The sequence below is a fragment of the Rhinatrema bivittatum genome, chromosome 14 (assembly GCF_901001135.1).
Source record: "Rhinatrema bivittatum chromosome 14, aRhiBiv1.1, whole genome shotgun sequence".
NCBI lineage: Eukaryota > Metazoa > Chordata > Amphibia > Gymnophiona > Rhinatrematidae > Rhinatrema > Rhinatrema bivittatum.
Window position 1 is genome coordinate 70,165,483 of NC_042628.1, and position 20,051 is coordinate 70,185,533.

At 50.2% G+C, this 20,051-nt stretch overlaps 1 protein-coding gene across 3 annotated transcripts in view; it reads right to left on the reverse strand.

The window, feature by feature from the left end:
• LOC115075911 (V-set and immunoglobulin domain-containing protein 10-like) overlaps positions 1-20,051 on the reverse strand; it is a 76,017-nt gene that overhangs the window by 8,117 nt on the left and 47,849 nt on the right. For 2 of the 3 annotated variants that reach the window (XM_029576857.1, XM_029576856.1), the window contains exons 3-9: positions 19,318-19,572; positions 18,668-18,946; positions 18,345-18,575; positions 11,907-12,179; positions 6,643-6,930; positions 4,290-4,406; positions 3,971-4,029 (exon numbers count right to left, since the gene is read on the reverse strand). In XM_029576857.1, coding sequence (XP_029432717.1) covers positions 3,971-4,029; positions 4,290-4,406; positions 6,643-6,930; positions 11,907-12,179; positions 18,345-18,575; positions 18,668-18,946; positions 19,318-19,572 — 1,502 coding nt within the window. The remainder of the gene's footprint in view (positions 1-3,970; positions 4,030-4,289; positions 4,407-6,642; positions 6,931-11,906; positions 12,180-18,344; positions 18,576-18,667; positions 18,947-19,317; positions 19,573-20,051) is intronic. The other variant, XM_029576859.1, reaches the window with a different exon arrangement.

Below are 20,051 nucleotides of genomic sequence, written 5' to 3' on the forward strand. Positions count from 1 at the left end.
ACTTCTGTGCGTGCCTGGTAGCTTTCAACATGATGCTGAAAGACTATTAGACCCAAATTGTAGACTTTATGCCTGGTTTACTGTCCTCCAGGCCTCGCCAACTCTTTTCCAGAAACTATTACCACTGTTCAGTGAGATTCTGATAACTTGGTAGTCAGTGACTTTAACATTCAGATGAGTTTATGATGGCCTTGTCTCTTTTGGTCATGTCCCAGTTAATTAGCCAACCAGCCAACGATGCCAGCCATATTCGTCTCAGACTCGCGTGACTGTGTTTAGGGGCTCGCAGCTGAGCAGACAGGGTGGATGGATCATTTCTTACTTTGTTTTACCTTAACCAAAATTGCCAACCGAGAAGGCCATTAACCTGTCCACCCCCTCTAAGCTGTTTGGAGGTTAGACAGAGTTGAATAAATGTAAGCATCACAGGATTCGAGTGCATCCATCTTTGATCATCCTGATGATTCCCTGGCATGGGCTATCAGGTACCTTAAAGAACTATCTCATCAGTGCTTTGGGACTGGAACATCGAAAAGAGCAGCCCGGCATATTGAGCTTAGGCCCAGAGAGCCGATGGTTAAAGTGCAATACAGAGCTGCCATGCCCTCCCATAAAGTAGCTTTTGATATGGCTATGAAATTGTACTTTATCATGCAATCTGCTTGTACAAGGTAATTAGTTAATTAGCCACAAGTATATTCATGATCCCTAAGACTGTAACCTATCCTACTGTCTCTAACACTCTAGCAGGAAAGGCATGAATTAAATAAATGATAATGAATATAAACACATGCAAAATTGTGCAGAGTAGTTAAATCACAAGCAGATTGTGATAAATTGCAGGAAGACCTTGTGAGACTGGAAAATTGGGCATCCAAATGGCAGATGAAATTTAATGTGGATAAGTGCAAGGTGATGCATATAGGGAAAAATAACCCATGCTATAATTACACGATGTTGGGTTCCATATTAGGTGCTACAACCCAAGAAAGAGATCTAGGTGTCATAGTGGATAACACATTGAAATCGTCGGTTCAGTGTGCTGCGGCAGTCAAAAAAGCAAACAGAATGTTGGGAATTATTAGAAAAGGAATGGTGAATAAAACGGAAAATGTCATAATGCCTCTGTATCGCTCCATGGTGAGACCGCACCTTGAATACTGTGTACAATTCTGGTCGCCGCATCTCAAAAAAGATATAATTGCAATGGAGAAGGTACAGAGAAGGGCTACCAAAATGATAAGGGGAATGGAACAACTCCCCTATGAGGAAAGACTAAAGAGGTTAGGACTTTTCAGCTTGGAGAAGAGACGACTGAGGGGGGATATGATAGAGGTGTTTAAAATCATGAGAGGTCTAGAACGGGTAGATGTGAATCGGTTATTTACTCTTTCGGATAGTAGAAGGACTAGGGGACACTCCATGAAGTTAGCATGGGGCACATTTAAAACTAATCGGAGAAAGTTCTTTTTTACTCAACGCACAATTAAACTCTGGAATTTGTTGCCAGAGAATGTGGTTAGTGCAGTTAGTGTAGCTGTGTTTAAAAAAGGATTGGATAAGTTCTTGGAGGAGAAGTCCATTACCTGCTATTAAGTTCACTTAGAGAATAGCCACTGCCATTAGCAATGGTTACATGGAATAGACTTAGTTTTTGGGTACTTGCCAGGTTCTTATGGCCTGGATTGGCCACTGTTGGAAACAGGATGCTGGGCTTGATGGACCCTTGGTCTGACCCAGAATGGCATTTTCTTATGTTCTTATGTTCTTAAATCAGCCGCCTGAATTTCTTTTAGCGCAGTAAGGAATTTAGTAGATAACCCTAAGGTTAGAGGATTGCGAGGCATTTACCGGTTTGTATTCCCGTTACATTTCTACTCTTCCGTCCTCTATGGCCTCCTCTCCTTTATCTGATATTTCTTCCCACGCTTTGGCCAGACTTTCAGAAGTCCGGGATTGATGAATGCAGCGGAAATCCAGCTCCTCTCCTCTCCTCTTCCCGTGGGCCCTGAGGCAGACCCTGCTTAGTGCTTTAACACATTTTATTAATTCCTCATTTGCTGCAAGCTCTATCCTGGATACACTTAAGAGCGCTACAGTTTGGTCAGCTTTAAAAAAAGCATACATCACCGTTAATGGATCCTTCCAGCTATCATCCAATATCCAATCTAGCTTCTCTTAGTGAGCTGTCTCGGCTGTGTGAGCTGCGAGGCAAACACAATACTCCGGACAGCTTTCAGCGCAGAGTCTGACATGGCCAGAGTTTTCCTGTCCCTGCAAGCCAGGGAAATTCGGTTATCGGTCCCTCTCTCCCTTCACATCTCCTCGGGGCAGGAAGGAGATGAGAAGGGAGGTTAGAAAGCCTTGGGACGGCTTCTTTCAGGGTTTTGTTTTTTTTTTTTGTTCTGGCGTGGTTTCAGTTCAGGAAATGAAAACCAAATAAAATGAAATTACTTGGCCTGCAGATCCCTATCAATGTTGTTGAATTTGGTGGAACAGAAACCCTTTTATACAGATAAATAAATAAAGTGAACTTAGCTGGGGGGGGGGGAGGGGGAATTAGAGGATGGGGGGGAGGCCGCAGGGCAGAACTCCTCTAGCTCAGGAGCCCCGAGGTAGAAGGCTCCTCAGGTTCCCCAGTCCTTAGCTCATATTTTTGTTTAAACTTAGAGCATCCTGGGTCAGAGGATGCTCACACATTTTTGGGGCTAGTATTAGTCAATGAGGTTTTGCCAGCATGACTCCAGGCCAGCGTTCCTAGCTGTGGTGGTCCCCCCTGGACCTGGAAGACCCGCGTCCAGGAGCCCACGCTCAGGACCACTCTGGCACCACACCGTAGACTAATACTAGCCCCAAACATCTGACCCAGAAGTTAAATTTCCAGAGTTAAAAGTGTATGAGTTACGCCTTCGGGTCATTAATGCACCTCCCTAGATTGGGGAGCAATAGCTAATGCCTTCATTAACATGGGATTTACATGGATGTGTGCACTAAAATCCTTATTAAATCAGGAGTAAAATCACGCACACAAAAATATGCATTTAAGCCTACGGCAGCTTATTGCATTGATCCCTCTGCAACTTCAGGCAGCGCTGGGACAACATAAGACAGCGAGGGCCGATGCAATATTTGTGCGCAGAAAACAGGCACCCGGTGCTGAGCGCCCGTTTTCCTAGCGCGCACCCAGCCACCTCTCCTGGGCGTGCGATGCAGAGGGAGGTCGCGAAAAAAAAAAAGGAGGCGCTAGGGAAAATGTTTGCGTCCCTAGCGCCTCCTCGGCATCAGGCTCACAGGAGAGGTGGCTGTCAAGCGGGTTGAGGACACTCAATCTATGCACGTCCGTTCTCCCCCACTGCCGGCATAGACTCGCACCAGGTGCGCGGCCTGGACCGTAGATCTTGTGTGCGTACATTAGGCGTCCAGAATTTTTTTTTTTTGTTTTTCAAAAACTTTTTTTTTTTTAAACTAAATCTGTTTTATTTGTCTCCTCCTACTTAGTATCGCTACGATACTATTAGGAGGAATCACAGAAAGCAGGATTTCTTTTCAATGCATCCCTGAGTGCGGCAGACCTTTATGCCAGCCCCGAGCTGGTGTAAAATTTGTTGCGTTGCAAGGGGCACATTGGCTGTTTGAGAAATTCTTTTTGCATCGCGTGGATCCCTCATCTACATGGAATTTACATGTGATGAGGGATAATTAGTTCCGTGATGATTTGGACCTGCGTTTTGGATGCGCTAATCCCTGTATTGCGTCAGGGATTATGGATGTGCTTCCAAAGTCGTATCCAATTGCATGTTAAGCTGTGCACTGGCCACTGTGGACGGTACTGCATCAGCCCCCTCGTGAGTATACAAAGCAGAATGCCCCATGTTTATCCCAGATCCATACAGCAGGTAAAGAGCGAGCCTTAAGCCGTTTAGCCATTAATCCTGTGTCTTTCCAAAGCAAGCCTTCTGGAGACACTCACCAGCTGAGACTGCGGGTGCCTTACAGCCTGAGGATTAGGCGGGACTTCCTTGCTTTTGCCTACAAAAAAAAAAAAAAAAATCAAAACAGTAAAGAAGGTTTTCTTCATTCATGCATGAGGGATAGTCCTGAAGCTCCATGCCATCAAGAGCAGACCGATCCAGTCCTGGTTTTACCCCGGGGCACCTGAGGCAACAGGAGAGAGAGCGCGACTCGCCCACAGGTCCAAGGTTAGAAGAGGTGAAGGAGGGAAGCGGGGAAACGGAGGCCGAACGTTCTCCAGCTCTGAAGGAAGCGCGAGGTGACAGGGCCAAACTCACCTTTCTGTTTCCGGACACAGCAGATGAGGAGGACCAGAAGCGCGATGAGTAGGAGAGCCCCGAAGACAGAACCAATCACAATCCCAGCAATGGCGCCAGCGCTGAGGCCCTGGGAAACTACCAGAGGGGGGGAAAAGAAAAGAGTTAAATATGACTGTGCTTGGACGTCTACAAATCCAGCAGATAGCCAAGGAATTACTTAGGTTTTGCTAACGCTTCTAGAAAGCCCCATTTGTGAGAGGGGCGGGGTTGGCAGCATTGTTAACCAATGTCCTCCGTTCATTTTTATTTATTTATTTATTTATTTATATTCCACTTTTCACAGCGCTTCAAAGTGCATTACATTCAGGTACTGTAGGCATTTCCCTGTCCCCGGAGGGCTTACAGTCTAATTTTGTACCTGAGGCAACGGAGGGTAAAGTGACTTGCCCAAGGTCACAAGGAGCAACACCGGGACTCGGACCCTGGTCCCCTGGTTCATAGCCACTGCTCTAACCACTAGGCTGCTCCTCCTTTTGTAAGCACCGCTGTTTATGAATGTTTCTTTTGTAAGCCTCCTTGACCCTAGGATAAGGTGGCTTATAAACTCTTAAAATGAATTAAATAGGCAGCACAGAGTCAGGGCTGGAGGTCTGAACCAGACAGTCGGCGATTTCTCTGCAAGCACTTGTGAAATCTCTGTTGCCATCCCCTACAAGTTGCCTGGGACTGGGGAGAAAGAGCAGGAGGAGAGGGGTTGGGATTAGGAAGCAGGGTAGCTCTTTTCTCCACGCTCCGACCCTGTTAGCTGTAGGACAGAGTGGGGAGGGAGGCGGCAGGAAGGACTTGGGTTGCAGAGTGGGTTTCCTCAACCAGTCAAGGCTGACCTGTGTAAAATGGAACCTAACATCGTGCAACTACAGCAAGGGTTATGTTTCCCTATATGCATCACCTTCACTTATCCACATTAAATTTCATCTGCCATTTGGACACCCAATCTTCCAGCTCACAAGACCCTCCTGAAATTTATCACAATCCACTTGTGATTTAAAAAATTGGAATAATTTTGTGTCATCCGCAAATTTGATAACCTCATCCGTCCTATTCCTTTCCAGATCATTTATAAATATATTGAAAAGCACCAGTCCAAGTACAGATCCCTGAGGCACTCCACTGTTTACCCTTTTCCACTGAGAAAATTGACCATTTAATCCTACTCTCTGTTTCCTGTCTTTTAGCCAGTTTGCAATCCATGAAAGGACATCGCCTCCTATCCCATGACTTTTTACTTTTCCTAGAAGCCTCTCATGAGGGACTTTGTCAAACGCCTTCTGAAAATCCAAATACACTGCATCTACCGGTTCACCTTTATCCACATGTTTATTAACTCCTTCAAAAAAATGTAGGAGATTTGTGAGGCAAGACTTGCCCTGGGTAAATCCATGCTGGCTGTGTCCCATTAAACCATGTCTGTCTATATGCTCTGAGATTTTGATCTTTAGAATAGTTTCCTTGATTTTTCCTGGCACTGAAGTCAGGCTCCCTGGTCTGTAGTTTTCCGGATCACCCCTGGAGCCCTTTTTAAAGATCGGCGTTACATTGCCAACCTCCAGTCTTAGGGTATAATGCATGATTTTAATGATGTATTACTAGTAATTTGTAACCTATCTGCAATTTCATTTTTTAATTCTTTCAGAACTCTGGGGTGTAAACCATGCAAGCGGTAGCTCAGACGAAGAAAGACCGAGGGGCTCACGAGACAGTGACTGTGCCCAGCAACTCCCCCACAAATGCTTAGAGCTGGGACCATAATGTCACCCACCATTTATGACCGATGTAATCCTGTTTGTTGATGGAGAAGCTGCGCGGTGCTACGACGTCCCTTGTGGTTCAAAGCACTACTGCAGTTCTGGCAACAGAGAAGGAAGATGGGGTACGACTCGGCACTGCGGCTTTCTCTTTCTCCTCCTGCCAGCTCCAATTGGTGACAGCAACAGCAGTTGAAAGGGGGAAATAATGACCTGGAGGGTGATGAGGGTGCCTGGCTGGGGAGGGGGACTGGCTGCAGCGTGGAGAAGGGAGAGAGTGGCTAGAGTAGGTGAGGAAGAGTTGGAGAGGGCCAGAGGAGTTACTGACCGAGGAATGTGAGACAGGGGCTGGAGAGAAGGGATCAGCGTAGAGGTGGAGGTGTGATAGAAGGCATGCAGGATTTAGGGGCAAGGGTTTTGAAAAGCTGGTTGCTAGGTTACCTGACCCCCAACTCTCCGATACCTCGCATATGCCAAAACAAGCCCCTGACCACAGAGGAGCTCTTAGTGAGCCAGACTGAATAATCCTGTGACAAAGAGACCTTCCCCTGCCAGCATCCACTCACCTGGGGCCACAGTCTGTGAGCTGGAGGGCGTCCCTTGCATGCTTCCCATCTGGGGCACAACCCTGAAGGTATAGGTCGCTGAGGGCTGGAGGCCAGACACTAGGTAGGAGCGGTCAGCACTGCTCAAGTTCTGCAGGAGCTGCCAGTCCCCCGCAGCCCGGCTCAGTGCTGGGCCCTGCATTTGGACTTGAAATCCAGTGATGACAGCACCCTGTGGCACAGTCCAGGAGACGATGGCTGACTTGGAATCTGCGTTACGGGTCACTCTGCAGCTGGAGATCGAGGGAGCTGGAAAATGAAGGTTTAGGAAGTAAACATTTGTGCACCAGCGTGTGAAGTGGAATTCTGCACTATCACAGTGTGGCTGGAGGAAGAATCTGATGCCATTACGTCCTGTGAGAAAAGCAAGTTTCCTTACCGTAAACGGTATTTTCCGTAGGTAGCAGGATGAATTAGCCCTGCTGTCTGGGATGTCCTCCGGGTGGCCAGGTGGCGGAGCTTCTCCAAGCACATAGAGTTTTGATGTTTGCGCCTGCGAGTGGTTTCCTGCACAGCTCCCAGCTCTCAGTCCATTTCAAAGCTTACCAAGAACCAGGGCGAGACTGTCCAGGGAGGCGGGCAGGTCAGTGTGGCTAATTCATCCTGCCATCTCCGGAAAATACTATTTATGGTAAGCAAACTGGCTTTTTTCATGTAGACAAGCAGAGATGAATTAGCCCTGCTGACTGGTAGTCCCCAGATGAAAGTGTTGAGTGCAGAGAAAAGTTCTTGGAGAGCAGGAGCGTCCTCCCGCAGAGAAGAGAAGGTGCGCTCATGGAGGAAATTAGAATATCCTGAATTTGCAGAGACAAGTTCAGGTGATTTAATACCGTCCTTTCAATCTCTACACTTGAGATGCAGAGAGGAGTGGACGGGGTGAAGAAGGGAGCCTCCTTCCTGCGAGAGCAAGTCTGCGCTGTGACAGAGAGGGATTTATTTATTTATTTATTTTTAATTTTTATATACCGAAGTTCTTGTGGGAATTACAAATCACTCCGGTTTACATAAAACGATGAACTGCCCAACAGCGGATGGGGGCTTTACATAGAACTGTAGAACATAAGGAACAATAAAACCGGATGTCAATTTAACATGGTAATAATAAATATAATATAATATGTATATACAATTTAACTATTTAACGTAGTAGAGATGACCTGTCAAATCTACCATATAGATACAATAAGAATAATATAGTGAACTTATGGATTCAAATTGATTGAGCAGTTGTGGAGTCCTGATAGTAGGAATTGGTGAGGTGTCGATAATTTAGGGATACCTAGTATTTAGGAGGTCCTCCTGTCTAAGTATCATTGAGAATCTGGGAAGGCTTGTTGGAAAAGCCAGGTCTTCAGTCTTTTTTTGAACTCTTGATGACTGGGTTCTAGTCTTAGATCTGGGGGGAGAGCGTTCCACTGGTGGGGTCCAGCTGAAGATAATGCTCGTTTGCTCAATGCTGATTTTACTTGTGGGACATGCAGTGTTCCTTTGTATGCGCTTCTAATTGGTCTAGAAGATGTATGCGGTTGAAGTTGGGTGCTTAGCATGATAGGAGCCAGATTGTATATTGCTTTGTGTACTATTGTGAGTATCTTATAGAGTATCCTATGTTTGATGGGAAGCCAATGTAAGTTACGAAGGATTGGGGTGATATGGTCTTTTTTGTTAGAACTTGTGAGGATTCTAGCAGCGGAATTCTGTACCATCTGTAATGGTTTGATGGTGTTGAAGGGTAGACCTAGCAGAAGGGAGTTGACCTAGCAGAAGGGGTAGACCTAGCAGAAGGGGTAGACCTAGCAGAAGGGAGTTGCAATAAAAATGGGATGGGCCAGTCGATGGAGAGACGGATCAGATAGGCGTACCACGGTTGTCTGTGCCACATCGGCGCTATGAGGATGAGATCGGCCATGTCTTCGATGCACTTTTGAATCGTCCAGGAAATGAGTGGTATGGGAGGGTAAGCTTAGAGGAGATCCTCCCCCATCCAAGAGATGAGGAAAGCGTCCTGAGCTAGGAGCTCAGTGTTGGGGTAAACCGAGCAGAAAGTCCTTACTTTTCGGTTGTGCTTGGTAGCAAAAAGATCGACGCGAGGAAGACCCCAAGTTTGAAAGAGTCTTTCTGCCATGTCCTGTCAAAGCTCCCATTCGTGGGGGTGGAAGATTCTGCTGAGCTTGACTGCTCTGGAGTTCTCTATCCCCAGTAGGTAAGTCGCCTGAAATGCGATGGAACGCCATTCCGCCCATTCCAAGATCTGCACCACTTCCTTGCATAATGTCCAGGAACTTTGTTTATGTAGAAAATTTTTTGTTTATGTAGAACATCGCTACTTGGTTGTCCATATGGATCATGACTGTTTTCCCCCGAAGGAACCTCTCGAATGTGCGCAGTGCATTGCAGATGGCCCGAAGTTCCAGTAGACCGATCTGCTGGGCCCTCTCCCAGTTGGACCAGAGTCCCTGAGTTTGAACCTGGGCTAGGTGGGCACTCCACCCTTTGTTCGATGCATCCGTGGTGAGAACCAGTTGGTGGGCCGGTGGACAGAGGGGTGCTCCCTTTGTGAGCACAGTTGGCTCTAGCCACCAGTGCAGGTCTTTTTTCATGCTCGGCATGAGGACAACCTGTCAGGATAAGGGAAGTCGGAGTTGAGTCCACTGCAATTTCAAGCCCCACTGCAGGCGGCACATGGGCAGATGGGTGCACAGCACCACATAGATGGATGCTGCCATGTGACCGCGAATGCAGAGGCGCTCTTGGTGTTCAGGAGCTGAGCCGCCAGGATTTGCAGGGTAAGGGCTCTGTCGTTCGAAAGAAATGCTCTGTCTAACTCCGTATTGATGTAGGCCCCAATGAATTGCAAGGCCCGAGGTGCGTGTAGATTGGATTTCTCGTAATTGGCGATCAGGCCCAGATTTTCCAGGAAGCTGATGATTGTTAGAAGGTGGCTGAGGATAGTGGGGGGATCCAGGACTACCAGCAGCCAGTCATCGAGGTAAGGAAACAGTTGGATTCCCTGTTTCCGCAGGTGGGCCACAGCTACCGCTGGACAGTTGATGAAGGCCCTCTGGGCTGATGAGAGGCCAAAGGGGAGCACCTTGTATTGAAAGTGGCGTCCACTGACCTGTAAGCATAGGTACTGCCTGGATGCATGGTGCATAGGATTATGGGAGTACGCATCCTTGAGGTAAAGTGAACACATCTAATCGTTGGGCCGTAGGAAGGGCAGGATGGATTTGAGGGAAGTCATCTTGAATTTCTCCCTGGCCAGGAACTTGCTGAAAGTCTGGAGATTGGGAATTGGACAAAGGTCCCCAGATTTCTTGGGGATGAGGAAGTACTGGGAGCAGAATCCTTGATGGTGCTGAGTGACAGGGACTCGGCGGATGGAACTTTGAAGAAGCAGCTTGGTGACCTCTTCCCTTAGGGAATGGCAGCTACGTGAGTCGACCTGCTTCATCTGCACCAGGTGGGGAAGGGACAGTGTGGACTTCAAATTGAGGCTGTAGTCTTCCCTGAGGAATTTTAGCACCCAGCAGTCAGAGGTGATCACTTCTCAAGAGAGAAGGAAATAGGAAAGTCTCCCTCCAACAGGTAGCGGTAGAGGCAGCCCGGCATTTTCTAAAAACCTTGAGGAGTTTTGGGTTGTTGCTGTTGGGGGGAGGGTGTGAATGTCATGGATTATGCTACCGAGAGCGGTTCTGCGGCCTGGTGGATAAGGCTGCGGGTGGAAGGATAGGTATGGTCTGTATGGGCGTCTCTGGAAGTAAGGCTTTCTGTAAGTTGGATAATACCTCTTGGTGGATGCAGCGGCCATGGGAGATGTTAGTGACATGACTGCAACATTCTGTTCTTTGAGCTGTGCCACCATCTTGCACAACTTGTCTCCAAATAGGTTGTCTGGCAGACATGGAAGGTCGGCCAACTTCTCGTGCACGTCTTCCCTGATTGCACTAGTGCGGAGCCATGCCTCGAAGCATGTGCGTTGGCGCGTGCTGTGTCGGGAGAGTGCGTCAGTGCGCCAGAGTCAGCTGACGCCTTTGGAGGCAATGGCGGCGCATCCCACGATGGTCCATGTGGGGACGCCTGGGTCGCCCAAAGGGCCCACAGAGGAGGCCGTTTTTGCTTCGAGGCCTGCCGGTCCCGACTAGGCCCGAGAGATGACTGCACCGATCCCATGATGCTGCCTCCTTGAGTTTTGCAATCCTGGCGGCCCACTGACGTTGGGCCCTGGGGGCATGCGGCCACAGTCCTGGGGGCATGCGGCCACAGTCCCTGCATGCAGCCTGATCATGGTTCGGACCAAGGCAGATGTATCACCTGAGGTGGCTGTCAGTCGCCGACATGATCTTGCCGCACCGGCAGAACTTAAAGCCAGGCGACCCCGGCATCTTCAAGTTTTTTCTTCTTTGGTATTTTTTTTTTTGGTTCGAGGAGGAGGAGCACTCCACATGCTACCTGCAGCGCGGAAGAAAAAGACCGAGGCAAGCTGGGAGCCGTGCAGGAAACCACACGCAGGCACACACATCAAACAGCCTCTATGTGCTTGGAGAAGCTCCGCCACCTGGCCACCCGGAGGACGTCCCAGACAGCAGGGCTAATTCATCCCTGCTTATCTATGTGAAAACAGCAACTTCCTTTTAATAACACTTGGGGCCTGATTCATCAAGGTCTTTTCCCTATAGGCACAGCATGGGTAAGAGGCCTTAGTGAATCACACGGTCAGCCATTTCAGAGCAGATTGCATTCAGATTCAGCAGCTATTTCTTTCTTCTCAGAAGGATTACAATCTAAGAGCCTGATTTATAAAGGTTTTCTCTCATTCTATGTCTATTAGTAAACAGGGACCTACGTTTGTACCTGAAGCAAGATGACGTGACTTGCCCAAGGTCACAAGAAGTGTTCACGGGATCTGAATGCTGACTTCCCTGGTTCGTAGTCTGCTGCTTTAACCAGTATACACTACTCCTCCATGCCATAGCATCCAGAATTATGTTAACATTTCCAATTACTGAATGAATTCCTAAATGTACAACCTTAATGTGTTAATCCACAGTATTGTCATACCACAGACTGGCATGCCCAATTACAGTCAGGGCACTGTGACACTCCAATCATTCCTATCCTTGGATAAAAATAATGCCACATGCTTACAGTTCACAAGAGAGTCTGTGCCATATACTCAGGGATGAGGAACAGTGGGGAATAAATCAGGTTCTGAGAGCACTCACCTACGACGGCGAGGGTCGTGTTCTGACCGCCCAGGGGATTATTGCACAGGAAGGTATAGCTTCCAAGGTCCTCTTCCAAAGTGAAGTTGGAGATGGTCAGTTGGGTGGAGTCATTACTGAGCTGGTATTTTCCTCCACTCACGAGCTGCTTAGAATCCTTCAACCACTGAGCGACTATGGGATTGTACTGGCCCTGGCCCACGATCTGCACAGTCATAGAGCCAGAGGCTTCCTGAAAGGCTCTTATGGAAGTACTCAAGTTAGAAGGAGCTTCTGCAAGACATAGGACACACAAATAATTGGATACAGCTCTTTAGGTCTAGGGCATAAAAGGGCTTCTAGTAACCCTGAGTCATGGCCCATGAATATATTTGTTGTAGAAACATCAGCTGGATGGAAGAAGCCAGAGGTTAGAAAAGCTCCCTGGCCTCTGAGGTATGCAGACACTTTCACTGGGCTCTGATAGTGGGAATGGTGTGAGTGAGAGAGAAGCTCCCTGCCTCTGGGGTGTGCAGACACTTTCACTGGGCTCTGATAGTGGGAATGGTGTGAGTGAGAGAGAAGCTCCCTGCCTCTGGGGTGTGCAGACACTCTGCACTAGGCTCTGATACTGGGAATGATGTGTTAGTGAGGGAGAAGCTCCCTGCCTCTGGGGTGTGCAGACACTCTGCACCAGGCTCTGATACTGGGAATGATGTGTGAGAGAGAAGCTCCCTGCCTCTGGGGTGTGCAGACACTCTGCACTAGGCTCTGATACTGGGAATGATGTGTTAGTGAGGGAGAAGCTCCCTGCCTCTGGGGTGTGCAGACACTCTGCACCAGGCTCTGATACTGGGAATGATGTGTTAGTGAGAGAGAAGCTCCCTGCCTCTGGGGTGTGCAGACACTCTGTACCAGGCTCTGATACTGGGAATGATGTGTGAGAGAGAAGCTCCCTGCCTCTGGGGTGTGCAGACACTCTGCACCAGGCTCTGATACTGGGAATGATGTGTTAGTGAGGGAGAAGCTCCCTGCCTCTGGGGTGTGCAGACACTCTGCACCAGGCTCTGATACTGGGAATGATGTGTTAGTGAGAGAGAAGCTCCCTGCCTCTGGGGTGTGCAGACACTCTGCACCAGGCTCTGATACTGGGAATGATGTGTTAGTGAGAGAGAAGCTCCCTGCCTCTGGGGTGTGCAGACACTCTGTACCAGGCTCTGATACTGGGAATGATGTGTTAGTGAGAGAGAAGCTCCCTGCCTCTGGGGTGTGCAGACACTCTGTACCAGGCTCTGATACTGGGAATGATGTGTTAGTGAGAGAGAGAAGCTCCCTGCCTCTGGGGTGTGCAGACACTCTGCACCAGGCTCTGATACTGGGAATGATGCGTTAGTGAGAGAGAAGCTCCCTGCCTCTGGGGTGTGCAGACACTCTGCACCAGGCTCTGATACTGGGAATGATGTGTTAGTGAGAGAGAAGCTCCCTGCCTCTGGGGTGTGCAGACACTCTGCACCAGGCTCTGATACTGGGAATGATGTGTTAGTGAGGGAGAAGCTCCCTGCCTCCGGGGTGTGCAGACACTCTGCACCGGGCTCTGATACTGGGAATGATGTGTTAGTGAGAGAGAAGCTCCCTGCCTCTGGGGTGTGCAGACACTCTGCACCAGGCTCTGATACTGGGAATGATGTGTTAGTGAGGGAGAAGCTCCCTGCCTCCGGGGTGTGCAGACACTCTGCACCGGGCTCTGATACTGGGAATGATGTGTTAGTGAGAGAGAAGCTCCCTGCCTCTGGGGTGTGCAGACACTCTGCACCGGGCTCTGATACTGGGAATGATCTGTTAGTGAGAGAGAAGCTCCCTGCCTCTGGGGTGTGCAGACACTCTGCACCAGGCTCTGATACTGGGAATGATGTGTTAGTGAGGGAGAAGCTCCCTGCCTCTGGGGTGTGCAGACACTCTGCACCAGGCTCTGATACTGGGAATGATGTGTTAGTGAGGGAGAAGCTCCCTGCCTCCGGGGTGTGCAGACACTCTGCACCGGGCTCTGATACTGGGAATGATGTGTTAGTGAGAGAGAAGCTCCCTGCCTCTGGGGTGTGCAGACACTCTGCACCAGGCTCTGATACTGGGAATGATGTGTTAGTGAGAGAGAAGTTCTCTGCCTCTGGAGCGTGCAGACACTCTGCGCCAGGCTCTGATACTGGGAGTGAGAGAGAAGCTCCCTGCCTCTGGGGTGTGCAGACACTCTGCACCAGGCTCTGATACTGGGAATGATGTGTTAGTGAGAGAGAAGCTCCCTGCCTCTGGGGTGTGCAGATACTCTGCACCAGGCTCTGATACTGGGAATGATGTGTTAGTGAGAGAGAAGCTCCCTGCCTCTGGGGTGAGCAGACACTCTGCACCAGGCTCTGATACTGGGAATGATGTGTTAGTGAGAGAGAAGCTCCCTGCCTCTGGGGTGTGCAGACACTCTGCACCAGGCTCTGATACTGGGAATGATGTGTTAGTGAGAGAGAAGCTCCCTGCCTCTGGGGTGTGCAGACACTCTGCACTAGGCTCTGATACTGGGAATGATGTGTTAGTGAGAGAGAAGCTCCCTGCCTCCGGGGTGTGCAGACACTCTGCACCAGGTTCTGATACTGGGAATGATGTGTTAGTGAGAGAGAAGCTCCCTGCCTCTGGGGTGTGCAGACACTCTGCACCAGGCTCTGATACTGGGAATGATGTGTTAGTGAGAGAGAAGCTCCCTGCCTCTGGGGTGTGCAGACACTCTGCACCAGGCTCCGATACTGGGAATGATGTGTGAGAGAGAAGCTCCCTGCCTCTGGGGTGTGCAGACACTCTGCACCAGGCTCTGATACTGGGAATGATGTGTGAGAGAGAAGCTCCCTGCCTATGGGATGTGCACTCTGCACCAGGCTCTGATACTGGGAATGATGTGTTAGTGAGAGAGAGAAGCTCCCTCCCTCTGGGGTGTGCAGACACTCTGCACCAGGCTCTGATACTGGGAATGATGTGTTAGTGAGAGAGAGAAGCTCCCTCCCTCTGGGGTGTGCAGACACTCTGCACCGGGCTCTGATACTGGGAATGATGTGTTAGTGAGAGAGAAGCTCCCTGCCTCTGGAGCGTGCAGACACTCTGCACCAGGCTCTGATACTGGGAATGATGTGTTAGTGAGAGAGAAGCTCCCTGCCTCTGGGGTGTGCAGACACTCTGCACCGGGCTCTGATACTGGGAATCTTGTTAGTGAGAGAGTAGCTCCCTGCCTCTGGGGTGTGCAGACACTCTGCACCGGGCTCTGATACTGGGAATGATGTGTTAGTGAGAGAGAAGCTCCCTGCCTCTGGGGTGTGCAGACACTCTGCACCAGGCTCTGATACTGGGAATGATGTGTTAGTGAGAGAGAAGCTCCCTGCCTCTGGGGTGTGCAGACACTCTGCACCGGGCTCTGATACTGGGAATCTTGTTAGTGAGAGAGTAGCTCCCTGCCTCTGGGGTGTGCAGACCCTCTGCACCAGGCTCTGATACTGGGAGTGAGAGAGAAGCTCCCTGCCTCTGGAGCGTGCAGACACTCTGCACCAGGCTCTGATACTGGGAATGATGTGTTAGTGAGAGAGAAGCTCCCTGCCTCTGGGGTGTGCAGACACTCTGCGCCAGGCTCTGATATTGGGAATTATGTGTGAGAGAGAGAAAAGCTCCCTGCCTCTGGGGTGTGCAGACACTCTGCACCAGGCTCTGATACCGGGAATGATGAGTTAGTGAGAGAGAAGCTCCCTGCCTCTAGGGTGAGCAGACACTCTGCACCGGGCTCTGATACTGGGAATGATGTGTTAGTGAGAGAGAAGCTCCCTGCCTCTGGGGTGTGCAGACACTCTGCACCAGGCTCTGATACTGGGAATGTTGTGTTAGTGAGAGAGAAGCTCCCTGCTTCCGGGGTGTGCAGACACTGTGCACCAGGCTCTGATACTGGGAATGATGTGTTAGTGAGAGAGAAGCTCCCTGCTTCCAGGGTGTGCAGACACTGTGCACCAGGCTCTGATACTGGGAATGATGTGTTAGTGAGAGAGAAGCTCCCTGCCTCTGGAGCGTGCAGACGCTCTGCACCAGGCTCTGATACTGGGAATGATGTGTTAGTGAGAGAGAAGCTCCCTGCTTCCGGGGTGTGCAGACACTGTGCACCAGGCTCTGATACTGGGAATGATGTGTTAGTGAGAGAGAAGCTCCCTGCCTCTGGGGTGTGCAGACACTCTGCACCAGGCTCTGATACTGGGAATGATGTGTTAGTGAGAGAGAAGCTCCCTGCCTCTGGGGTGTGCAGACACTCTGCACCAGGCTCTGATACTGGGAATGATGAGTTAGTGAGAGAGAAGCTCCCTGCCTCTGGGGTGTGCAGACACTCTGCACCAGGCTCTGATACTGGGAATGATGTGTTAGTGAGAGAGAAGCTCCCTGCCTCTGGGGTGTGCAGACACTCTGCACCAGGCTCTGATACTGGGAATGATGTGTTAGTGAGAGAGAAGCTCCCTGCCTCTGGGGTGTGCAGACACTCTGCACCAGGCTCTGATACTGGGAATGATGAGTTAGTGAGAGAGAAGCTCCCTGCTTCCGGGGTGTGCAGACACTGTGCACCAGGCTCTGATACTGGGAATGATGTGTTAGTGAGAGAGAAGCTCCCTGCCTCTGGGGTGTGCAGACTCGCTGCGCCAGGCTCTGATACTGGGAATGATGTGTTAGTGAGAGAGAAGCTCCCTGCCTCTGGGGTGTGCAGACACGCTGCACCGGGCTCTGATACTGGGAATGATGTGTTAGTGAGAGAGAGAAGCTCCCTGCCTCCTGGGTGTGCAGACACTCTGCACCAGTCTCTGATACTGGGAATGATGTGTTAGTGAGAGAGAAGCTCCCTGCCTCTGGGGTGTGCAGACACGCTGCACCGGGCTCTGATACTGGGAATGATGTGTTAGTGAGAGAGAAGCTCCCTGCCTCTGGGGTGTGCAGACACGCTGCACCGGGCTCTGATACTGGGAATGATGTGTTAGTGAGAGAGAAGCTCCCTGCCTCTGGGGTGTGCAGACACGCTGCACCGGGCTCTGATACTGGGAATGATGTGTTAGTGAGAGAGAAGCTCCCTGCCTCTGGGGTGTGCAGACACGCTGCACCGGGCTCTGATACTGGGAATGATGTGTTAGTGAGAGAGAGAAGCTCCCTGCCTCTGGGGTGTGCAGACACTCTGCACCAGGCTCTGATACTGGGAATGATGTGTTAGTGAGAGAGAAGCTCCCTGCCTCTGGGGTGTGCAGACACTCTGCACCGGGCTCTGATACTGGGAATGATGTGTGAGAGAGAAGCTCCCTGCCTCTGGGGTGTGCAGACACTCTGCACCAGGCTCTGATACTGGGAATGATGTGTGAGAGAGAAGCTCCCTGCCTCTGGGATGTGCACTCTGCACCAGGCTCTGATACTGGGAATGATGTGTTAGTGAGAGAGAAGCTCCCTGCCTCTGGGGTGTGCAGACACGCTGCACCGGGCTCTGATACTGGGAATGATGTGTTAGTGAGAGAGAGAAGCTCCCTCCCTCTGGGGTGTGCAGACACTCTGCACCGGGCTCTGATACTGGGAATGATGTGTTAGTGAGAGAGAAGCTCCCTGCCTCTGGAGCGTGCAGACACTCTGCACCAGGCTCTGATACTGGGAATGATGTGTTAGTGAGAGAGAAGCTCCCTGCCTCTGGGGTGTGCAGACACTCTGCACCGGGCTCTGATACTGGGAATCTTGTTAGTGAGAGAGAAGCTCCCTGCCTCTGGGGTGTGCAGACCCTCTGCACCAGGCTCTGATACTGGGAGTGAGAGAGAAGCTCCCTGCCTCTGGAGCGTGCAGACACTCTGCACCAGGCTCTGATACTGGGAATGATGTGTTAGTGAGAGAGAAGCTCCCTGCCTCTGGGGTGTGCAGACACTCTGCACCGGGCTCTGATACTGGGAATGATGTGTTAGTGAGAGAGAAGCTCCCTGCCTCTGGGGTGTGCAGACACTCTGCACCAAGCTCTGATACTGGGAATGATGTGTTAGTGAGAGAGAAGCTCCCTGCCTCTGGGGTGTGCAGACACTCTGCACCAGGCTCTGATACTGGGAATGATGTGTTAGTGAGAGAGAAGCTCCCTGCCTCTGGGGTGTGCAGACACGCTGCACCGGGCTCTGATACTGGGAATGATGTGTTAGTGAGAGAGAGAAGCTCCCTGCCTCTGGGGTGTGCAGACACGCTGCACCGGGCTCTGATACTGGGAATGATGTGTTAGTGAGAGAGAAGCTCCCTGCCTCTGGGGTGTGCAGACACGCTGCACCGGGCTCTGATACTGGGAATGATGTGTTAGTGAGAGGGAAGCTCCCTGCCTCGGAGGCGCTGATGCTAGCACTGGAAAGAAGGCATCAGGCAGTGTAAGAAGGAATGAAACATACACAGTACCGGGAATAATGCTGCAGTTTTGAGAAACAATGGCGTTACTCCCCACACAGGTAACCGTTTTTCCACTGAGACCTGCCAGAACAGTCACATTCTGCTCCAGGTAAGAGTCAGACTCGCCCCCCAGCAGCCCCACAAAATACAGCCTGACCGCCAGGGGTCCCCCAGGCCAGGCACAACGGAAGCGCAGTGCTGTGTTATCTCTGATGGCATCCAAAGAGCAGGCAAGGTCACCTAGGAGACAGAGGCAAACCGTTAGTAGCCCAAATGGAAAGGAAGCGAGAATGATGTGGGATGCTCCAGGTGTTTGCGTGGCAAGAACTCACCGTAGACGGTTAGCGTGATGGGATGGCTCAGCATCCTGTTAGTTCTGCTGTTGGATGCAACGCAGGAGTACTGTCCAGCCTGGCTGAGCTGTATGTTGGACTTGGTCAGGATGGGCCCTATGACGACAGGGCCACCGCTGTTCTCAACCCAGGAATAAGTTGCCAGAGGATTAGAGTCAGCAGAACAGGTGAGGTTGACGTTGCTATTCAAGTGTACATACTGCGTGGGGTTAGGGTCTCTGTCTGAGGTTATCATTACTATGGGAGAGTCTGGCCCATCTAAAAATGGAGAGAAAAAAAAAAAAAGACACCCACAAAAAAGGAGATTAATGTACTAAACCTTGGCAGAGCAAACCCGGAGCTTCTGGAAGACTCTTTAATCTGTTGTGCGGAAGGCTATCTAATCTCTCACAAAAAGCTGCTCTTCATGCTGGAGGAGAATGATGAACTCTTCGTAAAATGCATCCTTTCTTCCTGGATAATCTCATTTAGTCTATCAGGAGATGAAAACTTTATTTTCAAAACTCCTTGGGTCAGGTCAAGAGAGGAGGTGACAACTGTTCTGCACTTTGCATGACAAGAGGCTAGGCCAGATAGACAGGAAAGCCAAGAAGAGGAGAGGGAGAGTCAAAGATTAGAGTTTTACCCACAATAGACAGTGAGGTTCCTGCTCCCGGACCCAGTGCTCAACGGGTTGGTCATGGTGCACACGTAGGTCCCAGAATCAGTCCTGCGTGGGTTTTCTATCTGGACCTCACTGCCCGGCTGAGGCAGGCTCTGTCCATCTTTAGTCCAGGTTACGTTCCCTGTGCCGCTTGACACAGCACACGTCAGAACGACACGGGTGCTGTTACCTTCCACCACCACCTCCGGGGAAATCTCAACGTTTACAGACTCCACTTTATCTGAGGAAAAGAAGAAACACAAGAGCGGCATTAGTGAAACTGTAGACAGAAGGAGGTCAGGTCCACCCATTCTGCAAATATTACTCTAGTTCTGGTTATCATGCTTCCTCGTTCTTATTACTGCCCCCTGCACGGAGGAGATCTCCCAGCTGTCAGCCATGCAGGGTTGACCGCCTGCAGGAGGTCGCTCCTCATCCTTTCAGCCATTTTCCGGTGAGCTAGGCGATATGGCCACATCCTCCCCTACTTATAGCCAAGGAGGTTCAAAAGCCGCGTTGCTACTTCACGCTGGCCAAATCTTGCCATCTATTTCTGGAAATCTCAGCACAGTCTTAGCGCCATTCTGTGCAGAGTAGCTCTGCGATCTCCCCTTTTTTTTTTTTGTAATTAAAGTTTTTTTATTGAAAGTGTGCAATAAACATACACCAGTGGTATGAACGAATAAACCATGAACCATAAAGGCATGTTATCAACACAAT